Genomic DNA, 12,611 nt, shown 5'->3' on the forward strand with positions numbered 1-12,611 from the left:
TTTTTAGCTTATTTGCTAAAACTCCAGCCTAACACTTCAAACTGAATATGCTTAAGTTTTTGTCATGTTGTTTGTAGTTTTGTAATGCATTTTTTCTAAACTTCATAGTGGTATTTTCACATGTTATCATTTGTTGTTGTTCATTTGCAGCATATTGATGTGGGCATATATTACTTGCGCAAAAAATATTGCTATCACCTTCCACGTTATCCAAAATCAAGATGAGTAGTAACAGATTTACTTTTCGATCAGTATATGACTAAGCTGGATGGTATTCATCCTTCAGAAGAAAAGACAAAGATAATTAACAAAAGGAAGCAAGAGAGAATGCAAGATAAAAAAAGAGCAAATCAAAGAGAAAGAGGATATCCAAACAACGGGCTGAAGAAGAAGAAGAAGAAGCGGTTATTCAGCCACTTATGGACTTTAGTTGGTTTGAGGAAGAATCAACGAATGAAAAGGTGGCCAACTACATAAAAGGTCTCGATCTTTCCTGTGGTATCTCATGGGCATCTGCTAGAAAAGTACTCTTTCCATTTCGACTTAAGCCAAGGATGAGTCAGACATCTACGCACTACTTTTTTGGAATTTTGGACTTTAAAGATAAAATTATATATGTGTATGATTCCATGGGCAATGTAACATACGATTGTGCGCTTGAACATGTTATCATTTCCCCGAAGAACCAAATGTATGCCTCATTGTTTTCTGAATCTGCTACACCAAAACATAGAGGAAAGATTTGATTGTTTGCATCCTTTGATACATCAACAAATAGAACACCATGATATTTTGACTTTAAAAACGTTGCATCTACTGCAATAACGGGTCTACAGTAGGACCAACCAGCTATTGATGCCGCAGGAGCAAAGAACATGTAAGCAAATCTGTACAGTGAAACATAAAAAAAATAAATCATAAGATGTGAAGTTTTTCAAATAGGAACATTTGAAACTTCAGGCTGATGGTTAGTATTGTTTTTGCTTACCTATTATGCGCATCTATTTTTATGCTTGTGTACGTTCCTGGGTTTTTGCCTACCATCATGTGTAGGTATGAAGGAAGAATCTGGTAGTTCTTTTCAGGTGTTCCCCTTATGCAAGCAACAACTTTTTGAATAGCACGCCATGCCTTGTGATAACCAATGTCAATTCCAAATTTCTTTTTCATTCATTTTTTACAAAGGCTGATGTAACCTCTATCTTTTTGTCTCGAACATGTTCTATAATTTGTTCACTTATAAAATTTGATGTAGCATGCTTCTGATCTGATTTTCTTGCATCAACCGAGCATTCATGGATGTTATGATATTTTATCACCCTAAATAGTGTGGAATTTTTTATTCTGGTAGCACGTACATTCCAACCACATTTGTCCACGATGCATTTCAGCTCGTATCTCTTTAAACATGATCTAACAACAGTGAATTCAACTTTCTGGTTTATATCCAAGCTGCAGAAAAATTTAGTCATGTTTTGTTTGTTTTCAAAAGTTGATCCAACTCTTACTTCCTCAGGCAACGCATCGTGCCTACGTATTTTACATGGTGGAGATTCTTTCAGCTTTCTCCTCACTCTTTTTCTTGTGTTCTGAGAAGCACAAGATCTTTCAACAATTTCTTCAATTCTATCTGATGTTATCGGTATAAGCTCCACGTTTACTTCATCTTCGTTGTTGCTTATCATTGCAGAAGGTAACAAAAAGCTTTGTTGGATTGTGTGCTAGTTGTCAATTTGCATTATTAGTTGTCCTTCTTCTTCTCGGTCATCGACAAACTTGTATGAATTTATTGGAGGAGGGGGTAATTGTTGCAGCATTATATATTCTGAAGCAGCTGTAATGTTAGAAAGTTGTTGCTCGTTGTCTACTTTCATTATTGGCTGTCCTACTTCATGTTGATAATCAACAAAAGGTTCTAAATCTATCGCATATGCAAGCGATTGTTTGAATGCTGCAGATTCTGAAGGATGTATTTTTTCGATGATGAAATGACAATTATTGTAGGGTGAATCAGTTGTAAGCAAATGTATACAAGTACTGATTTCTTCATCTGAAGTTACAAGAATTCCTTTGCTTGTATTTAGTTTGATATCAAACTATACTTTTAGTGCATATCTGGTTGAATCAATATTTGCAACTTCACTAATTTTCTTCAGGAAAGTATTGAATGACATGTGCTTATTAAGTAGAATAAGTTTTGTATCATGATCCAAGTATTTGAAATCAGGAGTCCAACTCCCATTGAAAGTTATAACAAAGCAAATTGAACTCATCCTGCAGATTCATGTTAGTGGCAAGTATTAGGAAAGTGAATAGAAGAATTTTTAGGTTGTTTGTGCTGAAATTTTTACAAGTGAACTAAATCACTTAGGCATCTTCTGCTGATTTTTTTTGGAAAAAGATGTATGACATAATTAATGAATGCTGCACAAAAAACTTCAGCTTATTAAGTGCAGAAGTTTTTAGAAATAAGCTTAATAACTTCAGCATATCAGTTGAAGTTTTTTTGAAAAAGCTGTATGACAGAGATTCATGAATTCAGGAAAAACAACTTCAGCTCATTAGGTGCTGAAGATTTTAGAAATGAACTAAAGAACTTCAGCACATTGGGCTGAAGTTTTAGCAAATGAATTCAACAAACTTGAGCATGTTTCAGCATCAATTGCATAGTATACAGGAGTAACCTACACAATTAAAGTAGTAATTATATTGCGTTGGGGGTATGTGTTAGTGTAATAATTACATTCATATCACATTCATGCACGCTTTTCATTAGACAACGTTTAAAATTCCTCTTTGCCTTTTCATATACCATGCAGAAGTTTTCCCCCTATATAAGCACGCTATTCCTTGTGAGTTTATTCACTCAAACACATATATTTTAGCAGACACAATAAATACAAAAAGGAAAAAATGGATGTTGTCATCAGGCAAATAGTGGAAGAAATCAAACAAGACATTATAGAGGCTTTTGAACTGAAACTGGATGAGCTCATTCACAAGTACGACAGGGAGCTGGAAGAAATTAACAACAAGCTTGATACGCTTGTGATGTATGCAAGATTTGATAATCTTTATGATGAAGATGCTCGTCCATCTGGTAGTGACGACGATGATAATGATGATATAGACGATTAGTTTTTCTTTTTGTTATTTATATTTATTTTGTTATTTATGTAGTTTAATTTATCTTTTTTGATGTTTAATGAAATATTCAATTTTTGTTTTAAGTTTTTTCTGCGTTTTTTTTAATATTAATTCTATTCAAAGTCGAAAAATAGCAGAGGAAGTGAACTATATAAGTTCAGCAGGAATTAAAAAAAACTAATCCGAATATTAAGCATTTTTTGGTATGAAGGTTTTTCAAAAAATCATAATAAAATACACAGTGCTTGATGAAAACTTCAAGCATGAACTAAAAATTCTTTTAAACTTAGAAAATAACAGAACAATTAACAAAAATTTATCCGAAAATTATATATTGCACGACAAAATATTAAGCATTTTTAGCAGACGAACTAAAAACACTTCAGCATACAAAAAATTATATGAAAAATATTTTACATATTCCTGAAAACATAAGTATTTTTTGGTATGAAGTTTTTCCAAAAAATGATAATAAAATACATAGTGTGGGAGAAAAACTTCAGCTCCATCAGCCGAAGTTTTTATAGATTAACTAAAGAACTTCAGCACCTGTGCTGAAGTTTTTTGTGCAATATGAAATTTTAATTTAGGTTTTATTTTTTACCCAGTGTAGGAGGAAAACTTCAGCTCCTCCTGCTGAAGTTTGTAAATATTAACTAAAAAATTTCAGCACCTATGCCGAAGTTTTTTGTGCAATATGAAATTTTAATTGATGTTTTATTTTTTTTACAGAGTGTAATAGGAAAACTTCAGCTTCTCCTACTGAAGTTTGTAAATATTAACTAAAAAACTTCAGCACCTATGCCGAAGTTTTTTGTGCAATATGAAATTTTAATTGGTGTTTTTTTTACCCAGTGTAATAGAAAAACTTCAGCTCCTCCTGTTGAAGTTTTTAAATATTAACTAAAAAACTTCGGCACCTATGCCGAAGTTTTTTGCGCATAGGTGTTGTAAATATTCAAACACTCATATAATGTTTTAATATAATTTTTTCTTCGTTGTGTTATTTGCCTGCTCGTTTTGCTGAATTTTTTAGATATGAACTAAATAACTTCAGCTTGTTTCAGCATATTTGTCGGATTAGAATGTTAGAATTCATCGTCAAATAGATTTAGAATGCAAATTCAGCATATCAGTGAAGTTCGTCAAACAATTTCAATCAATCAATCAGAAAACATGTAATTCAAAAACTATTTTGAATTCTGAAGATGAATTTGAATACTTACAATATATTTTGTAATTTTGAATTTTGAATTTGAATCTGGTTCAAATCTGGTTTGCGAGAGGCGATCTCAGGAGAGACGGATTGATGGAGGAGATACGAAGAAGATCTGGAATTTGATTCTGGGTATGCTTGATGCATCTTTTATATGTTTTGGAAGGGGTATAATGGTCATATTATTACGGATTTTTTGTTAGTTGGTTACAAAATCAATAGTTTTTAAAAATAGGTATAGGTTAAAAGGTGGCATAAAAATAGGGTACGACTGCAAATCGCCCGTGTAATTTGCCATCAATTGAAAATGACGAAATGACTTCCTAGCCACTTAAACTTGCATCAGTTTGTAAAGCCGATATATAAACTCTTGAGTTTCCCATTTGAACACCTTTACTTGAAAAAATGGCTACTAATAAACACTTTTGATGATGCGTGTTGTTCAATTGCTGCTGACATGGATTTAATTTAATATTTTATATAGTCACGTCATCCATTCATTCACATTTGTTGACACTTGTATATTCAAGGTCCCAATTTGTGGGCCCTTTACTTTTCATCTCTTTTCCAACATCATCCTCCTCTTCATCATCAAGCTCACTGCCTTCATCTTCTTCTTCATCTTCATTCTCCTCAAACTCAACTGCTACACCAACATCATAATCAAGAGCTTCATCACCAATATCGCGACCATCTAATTGGTAGTCAGTGATGAGTCGCCCCATCGACACCGACTTATCAAACACCTGATCTGAAATAAGCTTTAATAGTTTTTCAATTTCTAATTTCTAACAGCTTTTCAATTTCTAATGAAGCTTATTGGTCAGAAGAAGGGAACGCCTACGAGGCCTAACTCCAATTTGAACATATACGTGTTTGCCTTGTTTAACGAGAACCTCAAGCCTGGTCCTAGCTCGGACATGAATTATGGCCTCTTCAAACCCGACCGATCTCAGGCCTACCCGTTAGGTTTTCCGTCCGTCGACGTCGTCAGTACTAATAGCAGCAGCTCAGGTGGTCATTCTGGATTTGGTAGGGAAGACTGTTGTCATTTCCTAATTAATTTCCAAAAGGGGATCCCGATGCTCTTTGGTTTAGGATGGATCCAGACTGAAATAATCTTGAAGATCTAATTACGGACTGGAAGTTAAAATACCTTCAAAATGGCCTCTTCCTCCTCCTAATCATCACCAACCTCATTATTCTTTGTGACTATCTTAATAGAATAGCAAGTGGATGCACCTTGACATTGCTCTTCAAGGAGACATTTGCCAAATATTGTTTACTGATCTTGAACACATGCTTCGTCAGACAGCATGAGGGGAAAATAGAAAAGAAGGAGAAAAGTTTTTTTTTCTTTTCTTTTTTTTTTTCCTTTTTAACAAAAGTAATTACTGTCCACGCACCTTTGTAGCGTGATATGCACACAATTTAGTCATGTCAGCTGCGCCGCTTCCACATAGGCATAGTCAACGGCCAAATGTGTTTATTAGTTTTTGTTGCATCAAGTTGCAGTGTTCAAATAGAGAAAGTGCAAGTTCATGTATCGGCTTTACAAACTGATGCAAGTTTAAGTGGCTTTACAAAATGCAAGATTACTACGTCTTTAGCGTAAGAGTATTTAGGCTATACTTGTAATAAGTGATTACTTAGATTCATTCAAGCGGAAGTGTAATTCCACGCGAAGAAAACACCTTGAACAAATTATCATTAACAATGGCAATAATGACAATCCATCATTACACATCTCAAAAGAGAACTCATCATTCCGCAAAATAGTCTCCCAAAATGAACAGATTCCATTTGGCCATACATTTTGACAACATTTTTTCAAATCTTTTTTGAAAACATTGTTTGTTCATAGATTAATGATCTATTTTTGAAAAAAATTCTGAAATTATTTTTCAAGTTCCCAAAATCTAGTTTAAGGTAGATTTTGGGTGAAACTTGTTCTCCCACTCACAAAACTTCAAATTTTTTTCAAATAAAATGCATGTCCAAACATAATTTCAACTTCCAAAAATTATTTTTCAAAACTACTAGCGAAATCCTTAAGGGCTATTTCATACTAGGGAGGATATTTAGCTGACAAGATCGTATTCCCCATTTAATTCATACAATATGTGACTGCTTCAATCTTCTGTCGCAAATAAAATGGAGATATATGTTTAAGCCTTACCTATATAAATTAATTTTCGAGCTGAAGAAGATTATGAAATTATTTATTCTCCCATGGAGTCATAGGACAGCAAAAAGTTCACACACTTGCATAGTATGTTAAGCCTTACCTATAGATTTACGTGATCTTACATATTATACTTTCAAACTTTACGTACACCATGTTACATATTCATCTCATACAAAGGTTACAAAGTGCACATCCTATAAAACATATCAGGTTGCTGGTCTAAGGTAAAGAGGTAAATAATGTCTAGGATCAGGATCCGAATTCCACACTGAGAATGCACTTGTGCATCTCATGTATTTCTCTGTCATTTCAGGGAAGTGTCGATCTATAACATCTTTCAATGTCTCTGTCTTGTTAACCCATTCGAAGCCTTTCTCTGTGTAGGTTCGCGCATTGAAATTAGTTGTAAAGAATCTATCAGCTTCTAGCCTCCTGAAGAAAATAAAAAGATTGTCACGCACTCACGCTTATTAACACGAAGACCAATTCTATATTTTGCACATACTACTGCAACATATTGACTTACCTTGAAGCAATGAGCAGAAATATGTTGAAAGCAGTCTCACTAATGGCAAAGCCTTTAATTTTCTTCTCCGCGTGTAGACCAACTTGGAGATCTAGCTTCTCAACATCATCACCATATACTTCTCGCAAAGCCTCAATTACTTCTTCATCATCAGTTAAATCTTCCCACTTGCTAATTGGTATCATCAGCAAATTCCTTCTGAACTCGTTGTACCGTGGAACTCCCCTCTCTCTATCTCTATAAACTATTAAAATAGTAAGTCAGTCTGTAGTTTCTATGAAATAAGAGGACAATGTTTTATGTCAATAGGGAACAACGAATAAACATACTTTCCAATGCAGCCATGTCAACTAAATCTGGTCTTTCTTCTCCATCAATATCATGAGGAACAAGATTCCTCATCCACGTCGGATAATTCCACAATGTAGCAGCTCCACATGACTGATGACCCATTGATACCAGCATCTGCTCTATACCAATTTTGGACAAGCTTTTTTCTCCTTCTTTCCCGATCATTTCTGTCATAGGAATCCTGATCAAACTAGACAGTTAGAAAGCACATACAGTTTCTAACTTTCTCATTTCTGATTTCAATAAATCTGGCCTTTTTGTGTTATAAATCAAATGTGTGGATCAGATCCTGAAATCAATTTCTAGAGCTTATAATGCAAAGTGTGAGTAATTGGATAACATACTCTTCTTGAATAGGCAACGATTTGTCTTCTGAAGTAGTCGACTTCAAGTCCCTCAGAACAATTTTTTCAGGTAAAAGTGAGTGCATTCTATAGACGCTAACAAACTCTTCAGTCAATGAGTAGGGAGTCCCGTGATCTCTGGGCCTTTTAAGTCCAACTAATCCACTCAGAATTGGTCCAAACTTAGGTCCTAACAAATCTTTGATTTTCTTCCCCAAAAAGCCATACCTGAATCAAAGTAGACTCTGCTAGTTAACATTAGTAGTTAATATTATAGTCATTCGGTATTCGCAATGCGAAGCATGATGCATGACATTTGATGATCATGAGAACTAATTGAAAACTGGGAGCTGCATTGTTAATTCAACCACAGTTATAGCAGACAGTTTCAGGCACTAGCTATTTTACTACTTTACCCAACTACACCATATAGGATTACTATTTTATACTACTATAAAGGGCAACCCAGTGCACTAAGCTCCCGCTATTCACGGGGTCCGGGAAGGGCCGGACCACAAGGGTCTATTGTACGCAACCCTATCCTGCATTTCTGCAAAAGGCTGTTTCCACGGCTCGAACCAGTGACCTACTGGCCACATGACAACAACTTTACCAGTTACGCCAAGGCTCCCCTTCACATGGCAACAACATAGGAGTACTATTTTATGCTACTATGTTTGCAAAAGATGTCGCTGCGCCCATGTCAGATCTTCCAAAAATAAATTACTTTTTGGGGATCCGACACAGATACGATAACATTTTTGGAGGATCTCGCCAACATAGAATTTATCAAGTACCTAGCAATGAGCTTACCAGTTGATCCTCATTCCCGCCACTATAGTATCAGTCTTAACAAGTTCAATTGTCCAATCAAGGGTATGGATTTTAGCAATGACTGCTGAAGTTATCAATCTTGCATGTCGGTACAGCTTTTCATCGTCAAATTCAGGGTAATGTTCCTGAGACAAAAATCAGGCTTTTAAGCAAATTCAGTTCTTTTAAGGTGCACAGTTATCCTGATGAAGCTGAAAAGGAAAACATACTTTAAGCATATCGCATATGGCATTATGTTCCTTCATAAACAAGGCCTGCAACAGAGAGAAGCCTGCCCAATTGTTACGAACATCTCCAGATATTGGAATGCCATTATCGTCATGTTCAAGAAGTCCATCTCCTGAGACCCTGAGCTTTCCATCCTTAAATGTTCTCACCCTAATCATGCCCTCCTTATTATTCCCATATATTACACTCCCATCCCTAGCAAAACAGTAGGAACATATATCATTCATCAGATGAAATAAAACTCCATCATTAGACTAACTTCTAATCTGCATTAAAATGAACTAAGCATCAAATTGAGTTCCAACTGGACAGTGTGGACAAGAGGTGACCAGCATATATGTCAAAACGGAATAATATTTCCACCTCCTTTTCCCCTCCATCTCCATCGTAGTTGTTACTTCACTCTTTTAGGAAGCTACTAAGCAGCACTTTGATACAGTATTTAGTTGAGTTTACTACTGATTTTAATAGAACCTATTTTGCTCGACTGAATATAACATGCAATAGTCTCTCTTGAAGTTTCTCTCCACTAACAAAGAATAACCTGCTATTAGCACCATTCGATTGTGGGTGTATTCATGCTTTTATAAATTTATGACAGTTTTAGATTTTGGGATGCAAGAGCATGGACTTGATGATGTATTTATCTTTGTTCTTCTTTCCTTGTCCAGAATCTTGTCGGTTTAACAGGTAATTCTTTTCCACCAGTGTCTTATATTATTAGCTGAGTCCATCTCCATCACCAGTAGGGTATTTAGTTTTATTGCTGGCTTTGGAGTGAATAGAAGCACAAATAAAGTCACAAAAGTTCAAAATATGAGAGAACCTTTTAAGGTTTCTCTGTGGGGATTTAGAAGTTTTTGAGTCTACTCACCACCATGGGGTCCTTGAATTCAAATGCCCAAACTTCAGATCAGATGAATTTGTGGGAAGTTTTTTGGTCTTAAAGAACTTAAATGACTTCAACGGACACCCTGCTACAACATCTTCAGGAGCCCTAAGCTCTACCTGTCAAAAAAATTGTGTTAGAGAAACATAAAACACACCTTTACCATGACCTTTTAATCTCCTCCCCCTTAAAATGGAAAACAAAAACATTGATATCTTCCCTAAAACCTTCAAGAACTTTCTTTAACAATCAAACAGCATAATATCCTCATAGAGCAAATTAAATACCGACTCTGGCAAGTTAGACAACAGAAAATGGTCTCCCACCAACTTTTGCCAGTTATTGCAACAAGTGATGAATTCTTTCATGCCTTTATTGATGCAAAAAGTAGGTACCTGTTCAGTGTCCTCCATATGGTCATTCCAATCATGGATCATAAATTGTACCCACGCGCACGCTATCATGTTGAATTGGCTCCCACAATCTGTGCACTTTCTCCTTTCCAAGAGCTTCGTGGCCACTGTTACTGGATGAGGTTCCAGCAGCTGCATAATCAAATGATATTGTCAATAACTCATAAATGAATGAGAGATCTCAAGCTATAGATTTCAGATAGTGATATGACTATGGCACATTTATTGGATCATGCTAATTAGCTATTAAAAATGATCAGAATGAAAGAATTGAAACAGGTTCAATAAACTTAGCACAGCTGAAAGAATCAAAGAAAGCTTTGACATAGCAAAATGCTGTGAATTTGCATGATTGTTTGAATTGTTAGCGCGCTTACCCCATAATTTGAAGTAGATGGTGGCATGTTGCGACCAAAGAAGGTTCCATGACTGCCCACTAAATGATCCGCAGGATGATTGCACGTACCATCAGCAGTCCGATACGAAAACTCTTCTGTATCATATTTCTTGCCATTAACTTCTCCAACATGTAAGAGGTTGTATCGCTGGTGCAAGTGTCTTCTTAGTCCTAGGTAAGCCAATCCGAGTAACACTGGTAATCTATGCCATAGATCAAACTTGTCCAAAAGATGTACCACCTGACATATCAAAAACAGGAGCATTAGTAAAAACACTATTCTAGTTTGTAAAGCATAATATCACAGCTGTGCTCGTATAAAAGAGGGGAACGGAGAACACTAACAGAGAACAAAATTGTGTCGAACAGAGACATCTTTGCAACAACATGCCGGAGTTGAGGGTGAACAAAGGCTGCAAGAGAAAATGAGAATGCCATGAGAGTTTCTCAGCTGTTGACCTGTCAATGAAACAAAGGATTGATTCAAGAGATTTGGTTATGAAGACTGAGAGGGAAGATAGCATTTAAAAGAGCTGAATCAGTGTCAAACCTGACCTGTTTCCTGTCTTCAATTACTCATATCTGTAGGCCCAATCAAGATTGCTGCAATCAACTGTCTTCAATTAATCTTTTTATATTACAAGTGACGCAAATCGAAGACAAGTGTCCAATATCTCGTTATGGTATATCTTAATGAGCTTGGGAACTATTACATCAGTTAGGTTTTACCAGAACAAAATTTTGGATTGATGAGAAATATATATACTAGTAATTCTTTAATTCAACAACAACAACAAAAAACCCAGTGATTCCCACAAGTGAGGTCTGGGGAGGGTAAGATGTATGCAGCCTTACCCCTACCCTGGAAGGGGAGACAAGCTTTTTCCGATAGACCATCGGCTAGAGAAAAAAAAGACTGAAGATAAAAAAGGGAACAATAGTAATTCTTTAATTCGACGAGGATTAATTAGCAGTAAACAGCCAAAAGGACCCTTTTTTGAAGGTTAGAATAAGCTACTTAGAACATTAACAACAGAAACATTCTTTTCGTCTTTCATATTTAGAGTAGTTAACAATCCATAAATGATGCTCTTAAAGAAAAATATCAACATCTGATCAAATATTACTCCCATATCCTTCTGACCTTATCCATCCCCTTTAAAGGCGCCTTGACTCAGAACTATGTATACATACAAAAAAATATTATACATGTATACTAAGATCACATTTACCGAACACACAGGCACCGGGTTGAACTGAACCTAGTATTTTGCACGAAGAGAGTATATTTATATGTAAAAATTCACAAAAATTGCAACAAATAGTAGGTCTGAACTCATAATTGGTAAAGAATTTCATAGCAAATTAATTACCTCCAAACTAACGAAGCAGTTGAAGAATAAGTAAAGCCAGCATCAGCTTCTTACTTCTGCCATAGTGCCATCACAAGTCACAACCCAAAAAGAAACTTTCTAGGCTAAATTTATGTAAAATTATACGTGAAATCAATGATCTTTACTCACTAGGCAAGGGTTTTGGAATAGTAAAACCAAGACGTTTTTCTTATTCTAGGAAATTTGACGCAAGAAAATGTAAGGTTTGGGAATTGGTAAAGTTGGAAGCAACATCTATATAGTATCTGTCTACTTTTTCTAAAGCCTTTTCGAACATTATTTATTCTATTGATGTTCACACATTATTTTGGGAACAGTAACTTCGTATGAGATTCTAAGAAGCTGATGTGACGTTTTCATAACACGTTCACAATATTCCAAATTAACTTAATTTAAAAATACACACTCTCCCCTTAATTTATAATTTAATCATAGTAAATCAGTATGATTTTACGTGAACATCTGGTTCGAATAAGTTTTACCATTGCAAATACCATATTGTTACGTCCATAAAAATTACAGGAACTTAACTAATCAATCATATGATTCTTAAACAACATGGGATATCGACTTTGCTTATGAATTTAATACGTTGGATGATACAATGATCTAGAAGGAGTATTAAAGGGAGAGGAAAATTAGTTCATCTTAAGCAGAAGAGAGGTATTTATGTTCGTAATTAAT

At 35.2% G+C, this 12,611-nt stretch overlaps 1 protein-coding gene across 4 annotated transcripts; it reads right to left on the bottom strand.

Moving 5' to 3' along the window:
* Positions 1–6,555: 6,555 nt before the first annotated feature.
* On the bottom strand, positions 6,556–12,178 carry LOC107811991 (alpha-dioxygenase 2). 4 transcript variants are annotated; one of them, XM_075256490.1, is made up of 13 exons: positions 12,057–12,173; positions 11,907–11,962; positions 11,084–11,136; positions 10,879–10,992; positions 10,514–10,774; positions 10,119–10,268; positions 9,709–9,842; positions 8,816–9,029; positions 8,586–8,731; positions 7,773–8,000; positions 7,407–7,609; positions 7,078–7,321; positions 6,556–6,983 (listed from the first exon to the last, which is right to left on the bottom strand). In XM_075256490.1, the coding sequence occupies exons 4-13, from the start codon at positions 10,969–10,971 to the stop codon at positions 6,758–6,760; spliced, it is 1,899 nt and encodes a 632-aa protein (XP_075112591.1). In that variant the 5' UTR covers positions 10,972–10,992; positions 11,084–11,136; positions 11,907–11,962; positions 12,057–12,173; the 3' UTR covers positions 6,556–6,757. The 4 variants fall into 4 exon arrangements, with proteins under 4 accessions (XP_075112591.1, XP_075112589.1, XP_075112590.1 ...); XM_075256488.1 differs by having other exon boundaries at positions 11,089–11,136; positions 12,057–12,156; XM_075256489.1 differs by having other exon boundaries at positions 11,907–12,178.
* Between the last annotated feature and the right edge of the window lie 433 nt (positions 12,179–12,611).

Source organism: Nicotiana tabacum, chromosome 6, assembly GCF_000715075.1.
Source record: "Nicotiana tabacum cultivar K326 chromosome 6, ASM71507v2, whole genome shotgun sequence".
Lineage (NCBI taxonomy): Eukaryota > Viridiplantae > Streptophyta > Magnoliopsida > Solanales > Solanaceae > Nicotiana > Nicotiana tabacum.

Coding starts and splice junctions, on each gene's coding strand:
- LOC107811991 (XM_075256489.1), bottom strand. CDS start 10,971: ATGGCATTCTCATTTTCTCTTGCAGCCTTTGTTCACCCTCAACTCCGG. Junction 8,001..8,585: donor GCGGGAATGAGGATCAACTG/GTAAGCTCATTG, acceptor ACTTTGATTCAG/GTATGGCTTTTTGGGGAAGA. Junction 7,322..7,406: donor TGACATGGCTGCATTGGAAA/GTATGTTTATTC, acceptor CTATTTTAATAG/TTTATAGAGATAGAGAGAGG.